General features: G+C 31.7%; 2 protein-coding genes across 3 annotated transcripts; both read left to right on the top strand.

The window, feature by feature from the left end:
• Positions 1–995: 995 nt before the first annotated feature.
• On the top strand, positions 996–13761 carry LOC128179690 (caspase-7-like). 2 transcript variants are annotated; one of them, XM_052847203.1, is made up of 6 exons: positions 996–1139; positions 2507–2748; positions 6275–6441; positions 7037–7124; positions 12197–12268; positions 12787–13761. In XM_052847203.1, exons 1-6 carry the CDS (start codon positions 1126–1128, stop codon positions 13032–13034), a joined length of 831 nt encoding a protein of 276 aa, XP_052703163.1. In that variant the 5' UTR covers positions 996–1125; the 3' UTR covers positions 13035–13761. The 2 variants fall into 2 exon arrangements, with proteins under 2 accessions (XP_052703163.1, XP_052703162.1); XM_052847202.1 differs by having other exon boundaries at positions 997–1139; positions 6197–6441.
• Positions 13762–14059: 298 nt separating this feature from the next.
• On the top strand, positions 14060–26345 carry LOC128179691 (caspase-14-like). The gene is made up of 6 exons (XM_052847204.1): positions 14060–15917; positions 17770–17999; positions 21051–21271; positions 21463–21538; positions 23662–23730; positions 24925–26345. Exons 1-6 carry the CDS (start codon positions 15904–15906, stop codon positions 25209–25211), a joined length of 897 nt encoding a protein of 298 aa, XP_052703164.1. The 5' UTR covers positions 14060–15903; the 3' UTR covers positions 25212–26345.
• The last annotated feature ends 254 nt before the right edge of the window (positions 26346–26599 follow it).

Here is a 26599-nt window from a genome sequence, read left to right as displayed (position 1 = left end):
ACGATTTTTAAAGATAGGAAAATAAATCGCACCTGTTTATGCTGTGTTTTGCGACCATGAGACTGTTGTTCAACGTGTCTCGTGTAATCTTGCAACGTTTTACTATCATTGCAAGATTTATCTGTTTCAATTCCCATGCTTTGCCAATAGTATACATGTATTCTGGATACATGATTATTTTCGCCCCGTGATATTTTCGCTTCTACTTAATACGTTTTTGCCTCGTCTTGAATTCGTCCCCACAATTTTGTGGTAAGAGATAACGTGAGACATTGGAATTCGCCAAGTCTTGATCCGCTAACTGACAAAAAGAGCGAAATGACTAAATCTAAAACGGGGGCAAATAGTTCCCCTATACGGTTTACACCGTAATAGCATATCTGTTTCAGGCAACAACTGGTCTTGTTTTTGCTGTTGCTTTTGTCATCTTGGGCGGGATCTTCTCTTGCATTCAACTATGTCTACAGAAGAGCTACGGAAACGGGATGTATATAAATGTATGCCCCCTCTTACTCGTACGAACATTCGTACAATGAAACGAATGATCGGACGAGCTCTGCTTGTCCTATCGCATTTGCGCACGTTCAATCGTCCGATCATCTGGTCTTTCGTACGATCCTATCACATTATCTTACAACACTCGCTTTCAATGTACAACAGTCCCATATAGACGCAAGATATATCGCAAGATTCAATGCATTTACATTGCACAACGGTCGCTATGAATCGTGCGAGTTTCGTACAAGTACTTTTTCATATGCGATTATTTTGGCAACAGTTTACGAACCTTATCTAACTTTTTTGGTCGCATGAATATTTTGTCGTTTCTGCTCGTGCGCCAATTGTGAAAGAGGCTTTACATATTAATAAATAAAGAATTGCATGCCCTGTATATTGCTTAGAACTATGTATCTTGCTTATATTTTTGACTGACCGTTATATCAGGGACGTACTTATGATATATACGTCCCTGATTATATTAGTAACAGCGTAGGGAAAAAGTGTGAACGTTAAAAATGTACAAGTAGAATTTGAGAATTTTAAGCTTAAGTTCAGAAAGTGCGGGTCGGCGTCGGGGTGAACATAATACAGAACTTTGCCTGGGATGTTTGTCATTTTCCTACCATGGCTGGAAACAGGTGAGAATTATTTTTTCGTCTTTCATGGTATCACAATGATCAATGCGTTAAAATTTTATTGTCTATTATATACACTGTACAATGTAATGAAGTAAAAGAAAAAGTACAGCAACCTTAGTTAAATTCTTACCAATTAAAACATGAATTTAATCACTTGTGAAATCGAAAGTAGGAAACTTGTTTTTGTTTGTATTCAAATAATTGTTGTTTTGAAAATAAAGAAACATCAATGTGACATACAAACAAAGGAATATATATAGATTACTAGTAGAATTTCAGATGCGTGTCCAGCACTCTCGTCAGTCTGACGGTGCTCCCTGTAGCACACGAATTAATTTAAAAGGATATTTTTCTTTGTTCGCCATATTTCTCAATAGATCTCAGCTCACATATATTTCTTCTAGCTCCTGAATCCATATATAAGTTATCAATATAAATCTGATTTAAACCAAATCATTTGACCTGCTTGCGAATATTTTAAATTACCACACTTTGTGTGGCAATTTTCGTAGGCGGATCTAAGGATCGATTGCATTTTAATCATTGCGAAAATACGGAAGTTATTGAAGATTTACTCTTACCCCTGTAAGAAAAATCACAAAATCATTTCTCCATAATTATATCTGTTAACACAATCAGAACATTTTCTGGTGAGGTAATCTGGAGCATCAACGTTATTTTAATGCGTCTTATTGCTCCTCAATTCGTACCTACTTGTCCTCTCCGTGGCCTTGGGGACACATGCAATGAGGCCGTTCAACAACTGACGCCACTTACGACGGTCATTTGATATAACCTACGCTTTCCTCCAATTTTTGTTTGTCCTTTCACGCTTTATCTTCCTTTCCGTTTTCCACGTCAAACCAGCTCTGGCCCCAGGATCATAAAACAGCCTTAAACTTGGGTCAAAACTTGTATGCTGTCTTCATCTTTCCTAGCCAAGGGTTTCTGATTCGCACCGCTTCTCACTAACGTTAGTGAGAAGCGGTGCGGATCAGAAACCCTTGGCTAGCAAAAATGTATTGTCTTGAGATTGAATGCATCGAAAAAATGAAATACTTTTAAAATACATTAATAAATGTACGTCTATTTTACTTTGATAGTTACAAATTTTATGCGTGATTTTACTATATATAAAATTTTTTATGAATGATTGAAATTTTGACTTAAACTCTAAAAATGCTTGAACATGATCCCGAGGCCTGATTTTGAACTCGTTTCATTTGGAGAACATGGCCCATCCACTTCCACCGTCTGTATTGATGTATTGGGTTGTATCTACTTTTAGAAAAATTAATTGTTACGTAAAATCTGTACGTTGTGTGTACTGCTTTGAAAATTGTAGATATAAGAATCAATTATTTTAGAGAGAATGAACACAAATCAACTTATTGCCACACCATGAAGAGGGGACCATGGAGAGCTGTGCATTTTGATTGGCATTTTGGAGTCGATCAACCTGAAAAAGAAAGGAGAGGACTCATTACTGAAAGATTTGAAATTAGATCGATGGCAGAGAAGCTCAACTTTACCATCTATCCATCAGCAAAAAATATATTACAAACCAGGAATTTAACGAAACCAGACTTCTTAAGGGAACTACATAGATGTAAGTATGATTGTGTAACATAATTATGAATATTGATAACTTGAGGTTAAGGAAGTTGTCACCTGAAATAATAGTAATGTCAATTTAATTGCTTTAGAAAATTGTTTATATATGTTTATCTAACTTTGTAGTTTAGTAACTTAACATCAGACCGCGGATTCGCAGATTACGAGATCAAAACATGAACTGCATGGCCATTTGTTTAGTCATATGATACAATAATGTTGAAAATATGCCCCCTCCCAGAAAAAAATAATACCGTATTTCCTGTCAATTACAAATCGTACATATGCTAGAATATCATACCTTTTGAAAATAAAATCAATTTTATTTGAGAAACATTTTCATGAGATGTATTTCAAATTGATCAATTTTCAATAAAACTGTGTATGTTAAATAATAATCAAAGTACTGAAAGAACTGAAAGACGGGGTCAAAGGACTATATATGGTTTGAGCCTAAAATGGCCCCCTTAAATGAACATTGTCATTTTACTATACTTCTTAGTTCTACTAATTACTGTAATTTTTTGTTTTATTTGTACAAATATACATTTCAAGTTTTTTCATAATTTTCATTCTGATTTTTAGTGCCCACAATTTAAAAATATGACATCATAAAGTTGACCTTTTCCCGCCATTTTCGCATTTTAAGCATAAAACGGCTTGTTTTTAAGCAGTTTTTCTTTAAGGAAACATTGAGCGACTGCTTGAACAAACAAAATATTCTCACCAAAGATGTATCTCTCCAAAACTTATGAGTGATAAAAAGTTCGTTCTTGTTCAAAGAGTCGCTCTATATTTCCCATTCGAAAAAAGATAAGGAAAATGTCAATTTTTGACTGATTTTGATTGAATTATGAAAATAGCTTCACTTCTGACGTCATATACTGCCAGTGAGTGCTTGTAAATCAAATAAATAGGTGAAAAACACATTTTATTTCAACGCTTTTATAAAATAACACAACAAATAAATGTACCTAAATCACTTTAAAATTAACGAATTATGGGGGCCAAATTTCCCTAATATCATATATAGTTCTTTATCAATTTTACGATAAATTTTCTTTACCCATGCTATCTGGAAGTAGTTTTACTCCTTTTCATATATTCCTACGCTTGAAACTACTCGATCATTGTTCTTTTGTTCCGTTTTTTGTGATAAAATAATTTAGAATATTACATTCGCGAATCAAATTTAATGAAACTCTAAAAAAAAAACCAAAAAAACTCATTGAATTAACTTTCATAGGTAAAATCGTTGAATCAATTTAGAACTATTTCTTATGAGTCCGCGAATACTCCAAATGCATTCGTACATCATCGGGTCATTCCGTAGAAAGGCCGGATGTAAATAGAGTAAGAAGTAGCATCAATCGCCTCATTCGTTTTTGTTTGAAAGAAATGTTAGACTAATCTTAGAAGCATTAAAAAAATGATTCAACTATTTTTCAAATATTGATTCATATTTATCAAATCTGTGTACAGAACGGTCATAGTAATTTCTGCACTATTTTTCTTAGCGTATATTCAATTAATGTGTTTTACGCGTGCCATCCGGTTTGAGTCTCCGACTGACAGTAAACTAATAGACGGGGTCACGTTACCCCGTCTAAAAATGATGATTTGGAAAGAAGGATGATTCGTGCGAGCGAGAATTGATATGGAGAGGTTTGGATTTTTTAAACTGTTTCTTTTTTTTGACCCGTGATAAGAAACTTAATCCTATGAACGGAAAATGTTCGTCGGGAGCATTCAATTTGGGTTTGTCGATTTATGAACTTAAAAATAGAACACTAAACAGCAATAATATATCATAAAACGCTTAAATGTGCAAAAAGTTTTATCATCCTTGTCATGATCGATGTCAATTATTTTTTTAACATTAACATAATTTTCTTGTCCAGTTGAAGTTTACTTTGCGACATAATATAAAACTTTTCCGTTGTTTAAGTAGCCATGTGGGTCTTCCAGTCGTAATTTTGGAGTTCTATACCATCTACATTTTAAAAACAGTGGAGCAACTTACCACATAATACAAAGAAAATAACTACAGGTTTCGCATTAAAGAACATGTTTTAAAATATTGATAAAAAATTTTGGTTAAAATTTTTGGTACAGGTGAACTTGGATGGTACGTGATCAAATCTTCTCAGAGGCCCTTCGGGCTTCACAGGATTTGATCACGTGACCAACGAAGTTCATATCCCGGTGAACTTTCAACCTGCTGTTTATTTCGTAAATAAATATATCATTTTCACAAGTTGGTCAAACTTCTTTGATTGGTATTTTTGTTTACTTGAGGCAAAGTATCATGCATAAATTTGGTTTGTGGATTGGCATGGTCGTTGAATTTGTTGCATATTTGGTATTTTTACAGTCAGCATACCTCTGATTTAGAGGGAAGTTGCTAGAGTTTATCTGAGTCTGATAGTTGCTATTAATTGATAATATATACATGTAGTTGCTGAGTTGGCATTTTTTCATAAGATGGGCAGGTCGTCGATGTGGAGTAGAGGTAATAAATTTAGCCAAGTTGGTAAAAAAAATTGTTAGTCACATAGTAAATGAGTTGGTAATTTTTCATCAGGTTTGGATATGCTGAGTTAGCAAGTATCCAATTTATAGGCAATTTTTAATTTTATTTTTGCTGATTTAGTTGGTCTCCGAATTTGGAGACAATTTATTTTGCTAATTTGGCAAGGCTCCGATTTGGAGGCAATTTTTAATTTTTGTCCGATTTGGCAGGTCTCCGAGTTGGAGACAAGTTTGAATTTTCTTTTGGCAGGTCTCCAATTTGGGGGCAAGTTTGAAAATTTTTGCAGAGATGGCATATAACGTTTTAAGAAAATGTATTTTTTCTCCATTTAATTGAGGTATTCCTCTCAAAATGCGGTCGATCAGTTGGCGGTAGGATTTCTAAGAAATCCATTTGGCACAATTTTGACAGTAAAACATTTGCGGTTGGATACTTTTATTTCCAGATCTGACTGCACTTATAAACCTTTTGTGCTAATTTACCACAAAAATGCACTTGTTTACTGAATTAAGATATTGTTATCTAATAAAAGTCATGACATTTCTGCCATCCTTGTGTTTAGTGCTCTATTTTTTGTTAATTTTTTTAATAAGGTAGAGCACACATAGATGCTAAACCTTTTTCCTTTAAAATGCTCATGTTCAATATTTAAAACTAATATTGATTCTAATTAATCCCATATGCATATTTGGCATCTCTTTGTTTTGCTTTTAAGCAATAGTCTTTTCGTAATAACATTATGATACAAGTTTTACCATTATGAGCATGCTATTTCTCTCAATAGCAAAGTCGTCTGTCTGAGCGCTGACACGGTCTGTCATTGGTTCAAGATTCAAGTCTATCTTGAAAATTTTCACTACCTGATTATATGTACATAGTAATTAATAAATACATTTAAACATATTTTCAGTTAAAGAGCTGTGTGCATCAGAGCCTTGTGGCTGTATTTTGATGACCATTTCCTCACATGGAGAAATTGTAAAAACAGATGACCAGGGAGGCAGTGAAAGCTTTGAAATATTTGAAGATAACATCTTAACACACCAGGACAGTTCGGCCTTCTCCAGAGATGATAGTAGGGTGCCAGTAAGAGAAATCATTGAAGTGTTCAGGGATAGGAAATTAAAACCAATTCCCAAAATATTTTTTATACAGGTAACAGTATACATGTAGGTAAACATATTTCAATAACCCCCCCCCCCCCCCAAAAAAAAAAATTGAAATCTTATGTGTAAATATACATATGTGACATCTTGGGTGAATCCAATTTAACCAACTTTTGTAATACTACAGTTAAAGTTCCGCATGCCTAGATAAGACTCTAGGTATGAAATAAAACATACCATGTTGAGAAGTGTTGAAATATGTTGGATTTGATTTCTAGAAAATTGCTTTTATCAACATTTATTGTTACAATTAAAGTAAATGACAATGATTAGAGCATTGATGATTTAGTTATCTTTTTTATCTAGCCGATTTCAAGAGTTGGAATTTGTATCATCTGTTAATATTTCTTTTTTACGAATTTACGAATAGGCATAAAAAGGGCTTCATTAATCTAATCATACTAGGATAATAGGATATATAAAGTTTAAAAATAAAAGCCTAAATTATATTGTCTATACATTTTAATACAAAATCAAACAAAAAAAACAGTTGCTTAATCGTAGCATGCAACCAAAATTAGAACAATTACATAACATTTGATTTACGAAGAAAATTCAAAGAAAAATTGGTATATGTTACGTAGGCCTGCAGAGCTGAAGAAAATAGCACAACTGATGTAGATACAGGCATTCGTGTTGGTTACAGACAAGAAAATGAGTTTCAGTATCAAGGTAAGTAAAAACATTTTGCATGGATTTACTTTATAGAAGCTTCAATTCATCCCTTCAATTAATAGAATATTACAAATCATATATGGACAATTGTAAACGTGATTGACCGAGCAAATGAAAGAAGGGATTTCTTGTCGTTAGTTTGAAACACTGCTTGATAAAACTATTTCTCTGAAGAAAAGCTAGTCCGTTTCCTCTGACATCTATGCACCTTTCAATAGGACATCATCGATGCAATAATCCCTCGGTGATTTCAAGGCAGACATGATTGGTTTTGCATTTTTTGAAGGTACTTAAAGCCGATTTTCGACGATAAAAAACTCTTATTTTATTTTAGATATTAGTTTCCAATGGTGCAAACAAAGTCTAGTGTTTGCAATTGTCTTAGCCATGTTTTTTCCAGTTATATAATTACAATTAATTTACCTCTGTAAATTAAATGAAACTTTTCCATCAAAAGACTCCCTGGCATTAAACATCAAAAACGTATTTTATATGTTGATATTATTGTATCTATGGTGATTGTTCAAAACTCCTGAAGATTTTAATGAAACCGGTAGAGTTTTGAATCGGCTTTCTGTTATTTTTTATTATATATATATATATATATATATATATATATATATATATATATATCTACATGCGGGGAGGGGGGTATAGCTATTGCCTCTTTTTAAAAGTTTTTTTCTTTAGTTTCTTTTAATTCTTAACAGTTTCCAATAATTTTTGCACCTTGCCAAAAGTGTTGAATCAATTCGTTTCAAATTCATATTTTAATTTATTAATATATGTAAATGTTGCATTCCAAAATAAATTGGGTCCCTTTCCCTTTCTGCAGTTTTTTTATGTGATAAAAGAAATGTATTATCTTTAGAATTAAAACATTTTCGCTTTGCAATCCTTTGTTATTTTAAGCTATTATATAGCATAAAGTACTTGTAGATTTGAAAACAAATCCAACGAGTTACCTGTAAATGTCCAATAAGTTTAAAAAACTGTCCATTATTTGAAAGAATGGACAGTGAAATCTGCCTAATAAAAAATAATGGATAGTTATTGTAAACTTATGGACAGGTACAGGTGACGCGTAATAAAACAAATACCATGCAAAGCCATACATCTGAGAACAAAATGAAATTTAATTAAGCATGCTCTGAAATATAATAATCCAAATGAACTGATACATCGCTGTAAAATAATTCAAATGCACTGGTACATGAGTGGAAAATCATCCAAATGCAGTTGTATACATGTAAACATGTGTGGAATCAGGAAAATAGTGTTTAAATCCAGATTTGACTTTTTCTTATATAAACCAGTCCGTATTAAGTCATCCAAATACTGCTGATTAAGAGGTTTTAAAAACCTATCATTGCTCTCTACTTCTTGACTGGCGTTAATCATATCTTCATCAGAGATATCAGAAAAGACACAGTTCTGAATTAAATCAAAATCTGGCCCAGCCTCCATATCTAGAATGTCACTTAGAACACCATCCGTGGTTGGATGATTTTTATTATCATCCTTTAATTTTGACTGAGTGAAGAAAATGCTTTCTCCATCAGAGGAAGACATCTCGATACTAAAACACAAGTTGTGTGAATAAATAAAAATTCATGCAGTTCAAGTTATACCTAAAAGTCACCTGTACCTGTCCACTAAGTAGACAATAGAAACAGAATTCTACTCAGGACTGCATTTTTGTTAGGGGTGGTTAACAATAGCTCTCTTTAATTTCATTTTCTACTGGTGTACCTGTTGCAGTCCATTCTTAAAACAAAAGAGGAGAATGTTTTAAAGAGGTTCGATCCTCTGATTTTGGGTAGCCATTTTTGGTCACCTCTAGTCTGGAAATTCTGTGTCATATATGACTTCTACTTGTTAATTCCTTTTTTTACCATGCCAAATAAACTATACTGAATTAAATAGTGAAGAAAAAATTCCATATTTAGAGAGTATAGTATGGGACTATATTTTGTGGCGGAAGGTTTTTAAAAAGAAAATGAACATTTTTCATAACTCAGTTGTTTAAGAGTACCGTAATTTTAGCTTTCTTATTTTCCGTGCAGACCAAATTTTCAGATAGTTTATGCATTGGGATATCTTCATGTTGTTTCAAAAAACATGTTTCAACAATATTTCAATATTTGTATCGACATATATTGGCATGTGTAAGTGATATTTCATAAAAGTTAAGAAAAAATCAACTCCAATTTTCCCCTAAAATTAGCTTATTTCATGCCATATCTCAAAATTTACATTATATACCCATCCTTTTTTTTATTTTCTGAATATTTAAGGTTTTTTTTACAAGTCTGTCATAATTTGAGAAACAGTTTGAGACTTTTAAATTATTTAATTGCATGTTGAATCGTTTATGAATAAAAATAATATTTTTTCAGTGCAAAAAGGTCAAAATATCAATAAAGTGAAGAAATTGCAAACTTTTTCATTATGATAATTTTAATTTTATTAATTCTAAATAATGTAAATTTGTATTTGATACCATGGTTCATTTCGATAAAAAATTATAGAGGGAAAAGCAATTTATGTGCAATTTGCACTTTCAGTGCAGAAAGGTAATATTAAATACACCGTAGCACCGAAAGGAGCATATAGACCCCAAAATTTTGATTTGAATTTTGGTTTAGATATGTGTGTAGATGTTAAAAAAATACCTTAGAAAAAACATAGAGACTTTTGATCGCAGGATCCAACGTCCTTAAGTCGGATATAAGCCTCAAACTGTCCATTCTGTGAGAGAAAGAACTGATCTCGGCCCTTCGGGCATCGATCAGCTCTCACTTCGGGCCTCGATCAGTTCTCTCTCTCTCTCTCTCTCTCTCTCTCTCTCTCTCACAGAATGGACAGTTTTTGGCTTATATCCTTTACATAGTTTGCAAAACATTGGTGATTTTATCTACAGGATTTTAAAAATCGTTATTTCGCGAATGTTTCGCTTAACATCGGAAAATAAAAATTCCCACGAAATTAAGCTCAACGGGCTTTCGTATGATCGAGCTGCGTGTCTGTAGCTCTGGGTCTGAAAAAAATCTGATGGACGACCTGGGAGTAACAGTGCCCCCATAGAGAAAAAACTGCATTTTAGGGCGCACAAAAATGCGCTAGTTTTGGACTGATTAACCTTATTTTCACACAAATTCTGTGAAACCAATTAAGGATGACGTTTACTCAGAATGAAAAAAAATTCCACTGATGATAATGAAAAACCAACTTTTGTGTGTTATAGACTTTTTATTGTAGTGTTATTTTTCATTTTCAAAAAAGTAGGTCAATGACCTACTTTTTGAGTTTGTGGCCATTGTATATTTTTGGAAAATTAAAGGAAAATCACTTAAAATTTTACACTATGATTGAAATTTTCTTAATTGTGAAAATAATACAAATTGCTCAACACTTTTGAAAATGAAATACAATTTATGAATGGCAGTGACACTAAATACATACAAAGCATTAAGTTTTCCTTCACAATTTTTATAAATATTCCAGTCCGAATTTCCTCTATCACTTTTCAAATTCCTACCCATTTTTGATCCAATTTTACAAAAAATTGATTGATGATATTACAAAAACATTTATAGTATTAAACTACTTATATTGATCTTATTCTGTTGGCATATAATTCATATGAGGTCAATGATCAAAATTTTGAGATATGGTGTCTTTTCTCGTTTTTAAGCATATTTCAATATTTTTAAAATTCATGCCATACGGTTATTATAATGAATAAATGAGGAAAAACTACCAGAAAATATGCAAAATTATATAGACTAAAATATAAAATCTTAACTTTTAATATTAGAGTTCTTCCAAAAATGTTTTAGCAGAAAACAAAATCTGCAAATTTTAGTCCGAATTTCCTCTGTTTGGATAAAAGTCTATTTTTGTTTTGGCATAATTCCATAATATAGTAGAAATATCGAATGTTATGTCAATAATAATTCATTTCACAGATACTTTTTGTGTTTAGAACAAATTTTACTCATGACATTGAACTTTATAACAATCCGAATTCGAGAACTCAAACCCTGAGTAAACAACACCCTTAAATTTTCTATTCAATTTTTACTACTGATACCGTCACTTTACTTGCCTCAGACTTTCTCTTAAATAGCTAACCGACCTCGGAAATAAAGTATTATTCTGTCTTGTGCATAGTTAACCGAAAACACAAACACGATACAATGAACACTTTTCTTGATCCACTTTATTTCATGTGCCAGTGTGCGTGCGTACGTGCGTACGGTAAGAAGATTTGTGACCTGGCTGCAAACTACTGGAAGAGGGGGTAAAACTGCACGGACTTACGCTCTTCAGTTAAAGAAGTCAATTTATATACCCTAGAAGTTAATAGAATTTCGAACCTGACGAAAAAACAATATTGCATATCGTAAAAGCACCAGTATATGAATTCACGTTGAGATCGAGAGTCGCCATTTTTACATGTAAATAAACATCACCACTTCTCTTTACAAGGCTGGTGATGGTGTTTAAAAGAATATCAGAATCAAGTGAATTGACGATATATGTAGTACATGTAAAATGTTTGAGGAGTTTTTTGAACTAAAATATTTGTACAAAACGTGTTTTGAAATGAGATTAATCAGTCCAAAACTAGCACATTTACTGCGTAAATTGTAGTTCTTTATTATAGGAGACACTGTAGCCCCAAGATCGTTTTTGCCCTGTTCACCTCCAGTGACAGAGTGTGTATTTAATTTGCGGCTTAAACTTCAGTTTTAGCGGACAAAAACAATCAAATCGAATGTTTTACAGTCGTAACCTTGTAAGCATTATACACTGGAACCTTATTGGTCAAGACATCAGTTATCTGGATGATGCCTTCATAGCAAATCTCTATTTGAACATATTTATATTATACATATACAAATCTCTAATGGGAAGCTGTACACACAAAAAATCTAAAACATTCTACCATACAATAATCTGATGCAGCTATTATCTACTAATTAGGTCTGAAATAAAACTAGCCTTCATTACACCTGTATATATAAACTTTTATCTCAGCTACTTAAAAAAAAATATTGTAGATGACCCTCTTAACAGATCACACTCAACTCCATATTTAGAGAACAGTGTCATGGTTTACTCCACTCCATTTGGTAAGTAAAAATCAAAGGCACTTCTCATCTATAGTAAAAATAATATTTTCTGATAAAGATGGGATTGTTTATATAAATATATGCACTGTGATTATCAAATTCTAGGTCACCTATAAAGTAATCTACTGTTTTCCGTCGAAACTATTTTGAAATCAAGCAAACAAACTAATCAAAGTACATATTAAATATATAGTAAGTCTGAATTCCCCAATATTGTAAAAACTTTTCTAAACCAATTGCTTTTCTAAACCAATTGCTTTTCTTTCATGTGTTATGATAAGTATATTTATGCATAAGACGGTGATTAATTGGTCATTTTATTCATCTCCTACACAGCTCACTATATGGAATAAAAATAAAAGTTTATAAATGCATCATATTCTAGTATGCGTTCGTGCGTGTAATTCCTACCTACAACACATATATTTGATAATGTTTAATCATATATATATATATATCGAATCACTCCACTGAGGTGAAAGTGAATTTTTTGCTCTGTCGGTTACATTTCCTTAAAGGTTATTCTGCTGGGTTCAGCGATCGCATTGGAAGTCATGTATGGGAAGTTCTACAGATGACACTTAAAGAGATTTTAGCACAAGTACCTGTAATTGGACCTGTGAATCTGCTGCATTGGTTGAAAGAAACAAACAACAGACTGGCCAAATCAGAGGAATATGAGATGGATGATATCGAATACAAACCTCTGCTCAGTATCTGCCACACACTGACAAGGAATATTATTTTTGATACAAACAACGACTAAAGAAATAGGAGTTTTAAGATCTACACCCACCTTTGGTCTATTTTTTATAGTCATGAATTAAACAAAATCACTTATCTCTAGAATATGTTTTCTTAAACATAATTCAGATTTTGAACTTATATTTGATTAACGCCTGTGTACTATTATCAATATGAAATGTTTTTTAAAACCATGCATTAAATGGACATGATCACAGTTTGTGCTGAAAATGTTATATTTCCTGTTTGAATGTCAACAGTACTTTATGAATTTGTTTCCAGTAAGCAACATAAATTTGATCATCTGTCGATGGAGTTATAAGCGAGATATAGTGGTCATAATTCTTTGTTATGAGAAAATAGGATGGATTTGCTATAGTTTCGTTTTCATATGTTCATAATGGTAAAAACCTCATTTAATTTGAGTAAGGATCTTCTTGCAAGTTTATTATTAATATTAACACTAATTAAAAAAGATATACATGTATAATGCTTTTCACATGTAATTTGTTTTGAATATTGTGTTTTTTTGGCATTATTAACAAAACAAAGAGTGATAAACCCTGAATCTCGGTTTAAAAATGGAAAAATGATATTTGAAATATTTTTGTTAGCTCAAGCCTTTAAACTGAAATACTAATGTTATTTATGTAATATGCCTCTATATTAAGGAAGAAGACTACTCTGGTTATCGACTTGTCAAAAGTATATTTGGTTACATGTTCATTAAATCAAGATGAAAGGAAGTTGTAATATCATTTTTTTTCTTTTTTACCGTCTTACAACTTGGCATAGAAACTATCATATAACTTTTTTTTTTTAGCTTTTTTTAGTGCTTATTCTATAAATATATTTATATAAACCCTGAAATCGAATTTTCTCTCTTATTAAATGGTCAATCTGTAAGCTTTTTTGTCATTTTCACACTTATATAAGATCTTCATAATATGTAAAAATCAGAAATATTTCAATATTGGAAGCATAAAAAAAATTGAAATATCTTCAAAATTTAAGAAAAGATAGAGGAAATGCGGGCTAAGCAATATTAATTTTATGTTAAATATATAATCCAAATTAGTAGTATAAGCTGATAGACATTCCAATATTTTATCATATTATTAAAGAATAGAATCTTCATATCTTAAACAAATGTCTACATAACTGCAGATAGCTACATTTATTTTTATCATCCTTTAAGTTGTGGAAAAAAGTAGTGACCTTGACCTGGCCTTTATGCGAATACAAGATGGCCAATTTGATTAAACTGATACAATAATTTGGTGATATGATCTGTTTAACCGTGTCAAAATTTTATGAATTTCTTAATATAAGAAGTATGTTTGATAATGAGAAGACTCCTTCCTTAACAAGACACCTAAATCGCCTTAAACATATTCTCATTGCTCCTGTAAATTGTTTCCCTTACATCTGATCATGAACTGCAAAGTTTAATTTGTTGAACAAGAAAGCTTATGCATAAAATTTCAGTTTGTTAACAAAGCTAAATATATAGCAAATGGTTTTATTAAGGAAGAAAAATACATTGCACATGCATTTACAATCATGTTTTGGTACCCATTAGTGATTAGTCTTTTAGTGCATCAGTCAGTCTATATCACTTAATATAATAGGAGCACATTTTTCTCTTCACTAGATCATGTTGTTGGCTCTAACATTACTCTAAAAGAGTAGTTGTAGATAAAGGGCGTGCATTAACAGTGTACTACATGTAAGTTATTTGTTAAATGCCATTGCAGGTTTGAGTGTTGTTCAAAGCATATTTTTTCCCTTTTACAGTCCGTAAGCATTGTTACGAATACTGTTTTCCTCATTTCAAAAGAAATGGGCGTGTCTTATTTAACAATTGACATTCGATACAAAGTGTAGGACACTCCATTCAAACGAAAACTTTTACCAGTTCAATGCGCTTTATTGTAGTACCTCTCCTTAGGTCTATTATTATTTATTATAGGTTTGTTGCAGATCAACTACGGAAATATATCGGGTTGATCAATCATATACACGGCAAGGCAAAGATAAAACGTTTATGAGATTGATCAACCTGATATATTTCCATAGTCAATTAGTAACAAACCCAAATTAAGTGTTTTGTTTTCCGGAGGACTATCGTGTAAAATTTTTTTCAAAAGAATGGATGATCTTCAAAAAATACATGACCGTAAAAGTGGCCTTACATCTTGTCCAATTTAACAAGGTTGATTAACCCTTTAAAATCTAATTCTCACCTTTCAAATATAGTAATTGAAAATCTTCGTTGCACCCTTGTTCACTTATAATGTTTGTTGCTCTTAATTTTAAACGCTTCTCCCTTACAATGTATCTCTGCAGAGGTTTGACGCTGTTACTTTATTCTGCTCGACACAACGTGACTTCTATTCAAGGGCAAACTTCTCTAATTTTAATGTACTTTCAAGAGGCAACTACTTCAACTTACGGAACGCAGTTTATATTTTAAATGTTTTGTAATGTCGACATGAGTTGGCGAAGCGTCGGCAATATTGCTGAATATTAGCCAGACTGACATAGAAATATATCTGACAGTCACGTGTCATATTTGAACCAATCAAAGTGTGACACTTTAGTTTAAGGGAAAACAACTGAAGTTTTATGGTACATCTATTATAAAATTAAGTTAAAGTGTCGAGTATGGGACTGCCTTATAAGATATTAAGCTACACGGGTTCATCAAATATTGTCAGCTATAGAAGACTCGAGTGTGTAGTAATCTGGAAGGGTTCTGTTTGTATATGAATTTTTCTTAAGAAGCATTAAAAACTACACGAATTTTGTGCAGAGTTGGATTTGCTGGTGCATCTTCCCCGCTATATTTTGACCGAATTTTCCCTCCGTCTTCGACTTTTTTCTATACCATGGCTGAAAAAAAGTGAGTGTAACGTTTTAATAATTGACGCATTATATATCAATTGTTTATTCCAAATACTGCTTAAGTAATAAAAAAAGAGTGTGGCTTGACCAAAGTATCTTTGTTATTATATTTGTAAGTGATTTTAATGAATATCGAACGCGGAAGTTATCACATATATACATGTATGTTGCTGATCAAATACAGTACAGCATTTGAAAAGAAAGCGGAAGTTAAATGGATATAAGATTGTAGTTTTCGGGGAGTAAAAAATGCAGCGTAGATGCTATTTCTGGATTAATATGCTTGTGGAGTATAATATGTCGGCTTATTTAAATTGTAATGTTCAAATAACAATATCTAGCGATTCAAGATGACACGCCCGTTTCGTCGCTTACTAGAATCAAAGTACTGAAAGTAGTGAGAAGCGCTAAGCATGACACCTTACATAAGAATGACGCTTGTCCCGGCAAAGAGATGAAAGAAACAGCTTGCTTTTAATTCAAGTACACAGATCTGAAGTAATATCTTCTTTACATGACCAAATATTTTCTGTAGTTATTCAAAGAAACTTGGCCCCAACCACGAGACTGACATGTTTTTTCGGGGGGTGGGGGGGGGGTGGCCATATCAGGTCGATCTATAGTTAAACGATGCTTTAGACACGAAAATATTACATCGGCTAAGAGAACGGGTAATGAACTGCCGCCTGAAAAATCGTTGGACGTTAATTAATTGGTTGTTTTAGGAAAAGTGTGGATTGGGTGTTAATAGTGACAACAAGTTGTCAGAAGCTAACCGTCTGTCGTCGTTAATGAATTTTGATGGGTTTTCTCGAGATTTTTTGTTGTTGAAAATTTATGTTTTATATTTATGTTTTGCTTATTTTAAAACTTTTTTAATAAACGTGATGATATATATGCCTTTGATATGATTCGATTTTAAATACATGTATTTTAAATATACCTGTCCCGAATATGTGAGGGACATTGACGTAATTCCCGGCATAGGATGGTAACTCCAAAAAATTAATTGCAGGATAATTATTCTTACATGGTAACTATGAAAATGATTAAAGGGTTTCCATCGCACTCATAAGACACATAAATATATATATATATATATATATATATATATATATATATATATATATATATATATATATATATATATATATATAATATCAGTTTTATTCTTTTTCAATTGTAGATCCACCAATGCTAAATTATATATTAGTGCAAACAAAAAAACACCTTTACGATATATATATATATATATATATATATATATATATATATATATATATATATATATATATATATATATATATATATATATATATATATATATATATATAAACATGTAACACGTGCGCCTCTGCCATAAAACCTGGTCATTTTGCATTTACATCTACTTCCACTTCCTGTAACCAGAAATTGATATCTTTAACATTTTAAGTTAGTCGAAATACTCAGTAAAAGGAAAATGATAAAGAAAAAAGATAATCTTTTTATATCGAAATCTATGTTATTAGATTAACTATAGCTACTTATTTTTATAAATCGTACATGCAGTATCACACAAACTACATGTACTTCCTTATTTGAACAAATTAATTTTGAAAACGTGCAAATCATTTTCTTATACAGTATGTAAAAACAGTTTTAAAAAATAGCTCAAGTGATTTTATTTAAAACCGTAAAACTGTTTTTCATATGGTTACTATTCTCGTTTGTAAATGATTCCAGCGTACATAATTATAGATTTATAGAGTAAAATTATTATAGGAAGAGTGAATGTACTTTCACATATTATGACCCATTATTTTAGGAAAAGTGAATGTACTTTGACATATTTTGACACATTATTTTAGGAAAAGTGAATGTACTTTGACATACTGTGATATCATGAAGAATAAACATTGGAGAGCTGCATTGTTTGACTGGCAATTTGGGGGTAGAGATGAATCCGAAAGACCTGCACTTATACAAGAAAGACAGTGCTTTAATAAGATGGTGAAGAAACTTAATTTTGAAGTTTATGGTAGTGTTAAAGAAACAAGGAGTTTATCAAAGACAAACTTTTTAAAGGAACTAAAGAGATGTAAGTAGATTATTTTTACACTTGTCGATCGATGTTAAAAACTATAACAGTATTTTCCACTGCATATTCTGTTAAAAAAAATATATAAGAATAAAAAATAAAGTCCCTTTCTGTACCAAAAGCAAGGGTTTTTTTTTTTATAAACGAAAGCTCTTATGGTTTTCAAACTCACATTTCTTGCAACTTGCAGTTTACGAACTTTAAGTTACTGCTAGACTTTAATTTTTATCAATGGACAGCTACTGAAAATACATCTATTAAAATATTTGTCGATCTGCGTGATTCACTGAAGAAAAAACTAAATACTCCTTATATTACAATGTTACCACTATCACTACAATTACTTAAATGTATGAGGTCAGTCCGTTCAAAGAATCTCATTGTAGCTAAGGCCTAAAAAAAAGTTGTGTGTTTAGGGTAACCCGACCTAACCTACAAAAATGCCCTGATCCTACCATTTTTAGATGTCTGTTTTTATCTGATTGTGAATTTTATATTATTTCTATTAAAAAATCCGTTTTTAAATATGACACAAACAAACATTCTTAGGATTCAAGCAGAAAAAAAAATTGATAAAATTAAAAAAAATCCCTACCTATCTACCTAACCTAATTATTTCATCAGTGTTACCCTAAACACACAATTTTTTTTTTATAGGCCTAACGTTTCAGTTGAAAACGAAATTACCAACGCATTAGAACTTGATGCACATTGCTTTCGTTGATAAAGTTCCTGTAGCCTTTTCGAATTGTTTTTAAAATATAACTGTGAATAAAAAAATGACAATAACAAACCGTCAACCATCTCAAAAATCCATAAAACGAAATACAAATTCAAAGCAGAGCTACACGGACCTCCAAAACTTATCTTCCTCGATGATTCTCCAGAATTTGTATTCAATATTCTAAGCTTGGACTTAGTGCTGTATTGAGACGATTCCCACAGTTTGTTCAGGGAAAGGCGCTCCTGGATGATCCTTGAATTTTCATTATACATGTATCTTCTTCTGTCCCTCCAGTCTTGTCCATAATGGCTTAAAGGTAAAGGGATTTTTTAATCACCTCTACTTCTTTGCTGTTTAGGTTGATAGCATTGTTCTTTTTCATTCATCCCCATGCTTTTTGTTTTATTAGCATTAATATTTAATCCTGTATATCTCGCGGCATCGTTCAGTCTGATGGTCTTCTCTTGGATGTCGCTATGTTAGCTGGATATTAGTACCAGGTCGACTTTTATTTCAAAGATAAATTTCCAGCGTATACTACGTGTTCTATTGTTGGTGTTTCTCATCATCCAATTTGACCACAATGATGAGTAGGATTCCATTTATTACACATTGCTGTCTCTATCCTTTCTGAAAATCGAACCAGTCTTGTTTTCCGTTTTCGACAACACAGCTGGTATCTCAGTTTTATATTTTCCTAGTGATGATGACATATATCAAGAATTTATACTGCTTGAGTATATTCTATTACTTATTTCTTGTTATGCTGTCAAATGCTCTGTTGAAGTCTATAAAACTTTTGTACAAAGGCGCTTGTCTTCCTTTAGACTGTTCCAATATGTTTCTCTAGATGTATACTTGTTCTGATGTTCCCCCTCCTCCCCAATATGCAGCTTGTTTTGTACAATTGCGAATAAAAAAGTCAACATTTCTTGAACTGTCTTGTTTCTGCCAACACTAGTCAAAACTTGTGATGAAAAAGCAACAAATTTAGGGTTCTGTTCATGTTTTGTATGCAAAATACGCATACAATAACAGAAAAATGCTTTTTTAATTACTTACATGTATAACAACTGTAGGAACTGCGCAGCTGCAGACTTATTTTGAAGGTTTATAAATGTGGAAAAAATAAGAAAGGGGTTCTTAGTGTCCTTCCTACATCCATTTGTTGATAAGAACGTTGAAATTTGCATATTATTGTAGTAATTTTGCCTCGAAATAGGATATCCTGTTTTTATCAGTCGGCATGGGATATTTAAAACAAGAAAAATCCAGTCTATATCTAGAGCTCCTGTGTCTATGGAGGCACATTAACGTTATATTTTCATCGAAAATGAATATAAATGTCAATATCTAAACAATCTGCGTCGAATGTGACAGACATATCTATAACAGTTCCAATAGGGTTTTTGCATTTCTAGAAGTATAAGTTCAGTTAAATGTTTTTAGAAGAAGGATAGGGTTACAAAACATCAATTATCTTAAATATAAGATATATATAACTTTTTCAATGAAAATATAACTATAATGTACTCCAACAGACACAGACAAAAATATCTCGTGCGATTTGATGGTTTTTGAGACCCATTCTAAGAATAAGGTACCCTCTTTTTAGACAAATTTACACCTTAGATAAGCAAGTTTAGATCTTTTCCTTGACAAATGGTTGTAGAATTGGGACAAATAACCTCTTTTCATATTTTTCAGATTTTGAAAATTTTTAAAGTCCGTAGCTGCGCAATTAAAAGTAATTAAAAAGGCATTGTGCTGCTATGGTATGCGTAATTTGCATACAATGTAACACGTGGAACCTCATATTTATTGTTTTTCATCTTTTGACAACATTTTTGGCAAGTTTGGAATAAAAAAAGCTTGAAAAAAAAAGAAATGTTTAAATTTTTATTCTCAAATGTACAATATTGCCGCACCTCCCCCTTAATGTATTGAGAAATAAACAGAATATATATCATTTGATACGTGTGTATTGTGCACTGATGCACATTCGATTGTTCGGTTGTAGGACGTTTGCGGCCCTTGTATTCTGAATTCGGTATTAGACAACCCTCGTACCTGTGTTATTTGTTTCATCTATAAGCTTTATTCCAAACAACGTATCTTATTTAAGATTCAATAGAAGGATAGACCTTGTGATTTTTATCTTAATCATGGTTAAAATGCAATTTGGTTAAAAAAAAAACCACATACGTATAAGACTCGATAGGTTAGAGTACAATTTCTCAGAGCTGGGTTAAAGAATACACTTATATAAATGATGAATTCTCTATACTATTACAAAAATCATTCGCAACTTTCGAACTATTTTTCAGTTAAGGAGATGTGTGTATCAGAGCCTTGTGGGTGCATCTTTCTGACCATTTCTGCACACGGAACCTTTGTAAAAGCAGACGACCAAAGAGATGGCGGAGACTTAGAATTTGTTGAGGATTGCATCAGTATACCCAAGAACGAAATAGTCCCAATACAAGAAATAATTGAAGTGTTCAGAGATGAGACTTTGAATAAAATTCCAAAAATATTTTTTATACAGGTGCCAGAAAAGTTAGATCATCTTGTTTATAATTGATATTCGTGTTTCCAAAATAAAAGTAATCGATGTGTTCTTTGGTATATTCATTACATCCAATGCGTACAATTAACCATGTCTAACCATACAGTAATTTCATTATTGCATTTGACTCGTGTAAGAAATATCTTTAAAAATAAATATTTATTTTGTAGGCATGCAGAGGTAAAGAATTAGATAAAGGTCATCCTTTGGATGGCAATAAAAACGTTGGTCAAGATCAGAACGATGGTAAGTGACGCTTAAGATGGCATCAGATCACGATTTGAGCAGGCAATTTTGTTCTTTGTTAACAATGATAAATTAAACCAAATTAAATGTCAACCATTTGAAGCTATGGTGAGATTTAGAGCTTACAATTGTTTGTAACATGACTGTATTCAGACAGAGCCCTTATTGTAACTTTGTTTACTTATTGATATGATGTGACACTAACTTTTGTTCAAATGTGTTAATATAAAGCTTATATATAGAAAAATCAAATATCTGTATTGCTAGAATATATTACAAAAAACAATGCAAATAAAAACCTGTCGTAATGCTTGTTATTATATCAAAGAATTGTGAGCTATTTAATATATAATATCGCTACCTGAAGTTCAGAAAGACAAAAACCAATATTCAAATGACTGATAATTAGAAACATGTCTTTTAAAGGTGTTTGGTTCGATTCTATATCAAATTTTGTCTGCGTCTTTAAACGATTGTTATGCTAAGTATGTATACAATAAAATAGGCATTGCAGTACTTTTCCAAGCCATATTTCAACGAAGAAATAATGATGTACAAAATTTGTTTACTAAAGAAACGACATAAAAGGGCATCGCGTTATTTTGCGTTATTTTGCCTCACATTAAAATTCGCCCCTGACGTCGAGGCAGCTATGATGATATATATTATCAAGACTTCCACATCGCTATAAATAAAGGTTATAGTGTTTTGGCAAATCAAAAATCAAACATGTGTATATGTTGTTTACTAATACAGTGTATTCTGGAGTTTGCTTTGTTTACAATCTTTGCATAAAATGCGGATTAAATAAATCCAATCCTTCGGGGGACGATTGATTTTCTAAACATTCACATGATACAATTTGGTTTGTCTTTTGTGTTTCCCAATGCATAATGATTTTTTTATTTACATTAGAAATTTTGATTTCGAAAAAAGACCGATCTGCTGATGTAAATGGACGAAAGCCTATAACTTTCTAAGATAATTATTTAATGCTAAAATAGCTAAAAAATCGCCATACTTTGGTTGCGTCAATGATCGTATCAGCTACTATACCTAGCTCTACGTATGTTAAAACGCACTTTTAAAAACAAATTCAAAGTGCGTTAATTTTGGGACCAAGTCAACGCATGTTGATTTTTTTTCAAAGTGCGTTGATATCGTCGATATAAAGGTGGAATAACACATCATCACAAAATGGCTGACCGCTGATCGAGACGACATTTAGTTTTATTAAAAGGATTTTATCAACTGCAACATTTTTTTTTCTTTAATCATTAGCTTATGTAGATTTTTTTTTACATAACGAACAATTCGGGAGGTCGGGAGATTTGAATTATCCAAATATTATCCAAATTATCCAAATATGATATCGCCTAGAAAATGCCGTTTTCTTTTTTGAGTATATATTATATATATATATATATATATATATATATATATATATATATATATATATATATATATATATATATATATATATATATATATATTTGATTTGAATTTGAATAAGGGTTTATGTTTAAACACATACCATTGGAGAAATTTTGTTTGGCCAGCTCGTTTTTTAATATCACTTTACTTAAACTACAAAGCGTATTTCTTTTTCCGTTCTTAAACGTTTACTCCAATTTGCTTAATATCATGTTTTTGAAGGAAAGATGAGGGGTAGGGGATCTTCTTCCTGTAATCAGTTAAAAGATGTACTGGTTATTGACCTGTATCTGGGGTTAATCCTCACCCCGCCCCCGTTCTCAAAAACGGTAAATTAAATTCACTAATGTTAATATATCTTCATACTATCAACAAATGTGAAAATCAATTCCAAAACTTATGATTCATACATATTTTTTTAAAGTGGGTTGAGCGTCTCGATAAGAAAAATGTGGATGTAGCTTCATAACACATTTTCAAAAAATTTTCAAAGTGCGTTATTTTTTCAAAGTGCGTTGCCAAATACGTAGCCGCTATGATCTTGATCGGTACGCTAGCTCGTCAATAACAGCATTAATTCATTTAATATGACCTAGATAGCTAGCAGCTATGGTAGAAGCTGTGATCTTGAATGCATCCATATGTATAATGTTATTCTAAGTTAAATTAATAAAAAAAAAATATTGTAGATGAACCCAACAGAGCACACTCAACTCCATATTTGGAAAACAGTGTCATAGTGTACTCCACTCCGTTTGGTGAGTATAGAAATATATTGTGATAATAGTATTCCATTATGAGGTTATTTGAGTCAATCAGTGACCATTTTTTGCAGGAGGGGAGGGGTGATTGTAGATCGTTAGTAAACTTTCTAAAACATTTCAGTTGGTATGTAATTTGTCGATGTTGATGTGAAAAAAAGTACATGTAACCAGAATGCTTTCACCGTTTTAGAATTTTCAAATTTTAATATACATATTAATATCAAGAAATAATTTGCTTATCTATTTTAAAACCAAAATCTTTCGGGGATAAATCCAAGGCCGTAGCGCACCTCTTTTGCAGTATAAGACTAAAATTTTCATTTCGATCAAGAAAATAGGGAGAAAAGTTCTCGAGAAAAGTAACAGAATAATCCATATGACAAAAATCCGTTTCTAACGGAAGACCTTATACTAATTCTGATGGTAATTAAGGTCTTCCGTTTCCAACGGAAGACCCTACTGTTTGTTCACATTTGTTCAGATATATTTAAAAAGGTCTACAATTCCTGAATACTTGTTCTTGTTGTTTAGACACCAGTATGAAGCTTAAAATGGCATGGTCAAGATTTTGGTCAAAATTTTTTGTCCAATTTTAATATTTACAATACTTCAGTAGGGCATTTTTACTAGACAACGAAAATTTTAGCGTCATTTGTTGAGTTATAAGCGAGTTACAGAGCTTTCAAGGCTTTGCTACGTAAACAAAGCTTTTGTTTACATTTTGAATATTGAAGTGAAAATTCCAGTTTTAGACCTAAAATGAATGTGTCAAACGTTAGAAACTGTGTTTATGCTTAAAAATGAATAAGAAGATAAACAAATCAGCTTGAAAAAGGTATTTTACTGGGTTATTGAACCTACGTAAACAAAAAAACAGGGCACGAGCCTTGAATTGTAAGTCCAGTATCTTTCTTAAAACTCTACGGCATTATATTTTTATCATTAGAAATGTATTATTAAAGCATTGTAAATAATAAAAACAGGGGGAAAAAAGAATTTGACCAAAATCATGACCATGCCCCATTAAAATGAAACATGAGACTTCCTGACAGGTGAGTATGGTACTCAGATGACCATCAATACCTATGGCCCTCTTGTTGATGCGATACAACTGTCAAACTTTTATAAGCTTGTTTGATGATCATTTTGTAATGGTAAATATCATCCATTATTTCTTTATTTGTGCAGGCTATTCTGCTGGATCAAGCAATAAAAAAGGAAGTCATGTATGGGAAGTTCTGAAAAATACACTTGACGAAATCCTAAAACAGGGAGATGGAAAGGGACCGGTGAAACTTCTGTCTTGGTTGAAGGAAACAAACGGGGTTCTTGCCAAATCCGAACGAGACATTAATGATGGAAGGAAGGAGATTTCATACAAACCTCTCCTCAGCATCTGTCACACATTGACAAGGGAAATCCTTTTTGCAATAGATGAGGACCCTGTGCAAATGTCACAATCTGGACATTGTTAACTCATTTATTCAAAATTGTAAGCTAGTTACAAACTCAAATATTAAATGATTGCGATGCCTTGTTAGATCTCTAAATCCTAAATAGGTTTCATACACACTGGTCAACTATTTAGCGAATGAACATTTTTATCTAGGTTTACTTTTTCTATCAAAAATGTATGCATAATTTACTCATCAATTGTTTACATTTGTCTATGTGAAGAGATAAAAGAAGACTGCCATCAAAATACGTGTACTTGTATTTCAAGTTATGTAATTTCTTTTACTAGAAAATTTGTTTCTTCACTTTTGTTGTTTCTGTTCACACTGCGTGTAGATGATTTGATTAGAGTACTGCATATATTTCATTTGAAATTTTAATATAGATATAATAAAATGGTATATATCAGAATATAAAAGCAGAGCCGTTGAGGTGGTCACAATCTCAAAATAAATTTCTTTAAGTTCTTTAAAAAGGTTTGGTAATTCATAAATCGAACCTTTTATTACTTTTAATGAATTCTATACTGTGCATGAAAAAAAACCCAAGTAAAGAATTTTGAAATTTCTAAATACACAGTGTGGGCGGTAATCAAACAGAGATTGCGGTGTTCTTTGAACTAATTTTTAAAATTGTTAACCATTGCTGTTCGATGGTTAACAATTTAAAATATATGCTAAAAACAGAAAATTAATATTTAATCGATTCAGTGTTCGCTTATTCTGAATCATATGTGTTCATTGTTCAAGAATATGAAAAAAGATGCAATATTCCAGTTGGTCAGGTATTAGTGTTCTTTCTATACAATTGTTCATTATTTTGTCAAACCTTTTAGGAAGACTTTTGTAAATTGTTTGTATGTACACGTAGCTCTATTTAGGCTTGTTGGTTTTGTTAAGAGAGATGGATGGTCATGGCAATTTTTAGGACATATTTACCTCATTTAGAAAAAGAGCTCTGTATAAAAGATATAAGAAAATGTTAAAATTTTAAAACTAAAATGTTTGGAATTAATGATAGTTTATGGCCAAACATATCATATTTAAAATTTTACGGCAGATCTGACGGTTGTTTTGTTGACCATCCAGTCCCCTTTAAATGTACTCGGTGTATATGACTACAAGTATAACAGCAATAAATTGTATATATTTTTATCTAACAAGTTCAAATTTGATGTTTATTTGATCAACACGATATATGTATTTTTGTTCATTTTTTTTTAAATCAGAATTACTATAATAAAGAAATCATTCAATGTGTCCGTTTAAATACAAAGAGAATTGCTTATTTTCTGTATGAAAATACAATAACAAATGAAAGATTCTGAAGAAAAAAGGCTGTATTTTTTAATGATATGACAGCATAAGCTAGTAAAGAAAAGTTGAATTCTTTACTCTTGACTATTTGA

This window comes from Crassostrea angulata, chromosome 4 (genome assembly GCF_025612915.1).
Source record: "Crassostrea angulata isolate pt1a10 chromosome 4, ASM2561291v2, whole genome shotgun sequence".
Taxonomy (NCBI): Eukaryota; Metazoa; Mollusca; class Bivalvia; order Ostreida; family Ostreidae; genus Magallana; species Magallana angulata.
Note: the sequence above shows the minus strand (reverse complement) of the source record. Positions and strands in the feature narration are given on the sequence as shown.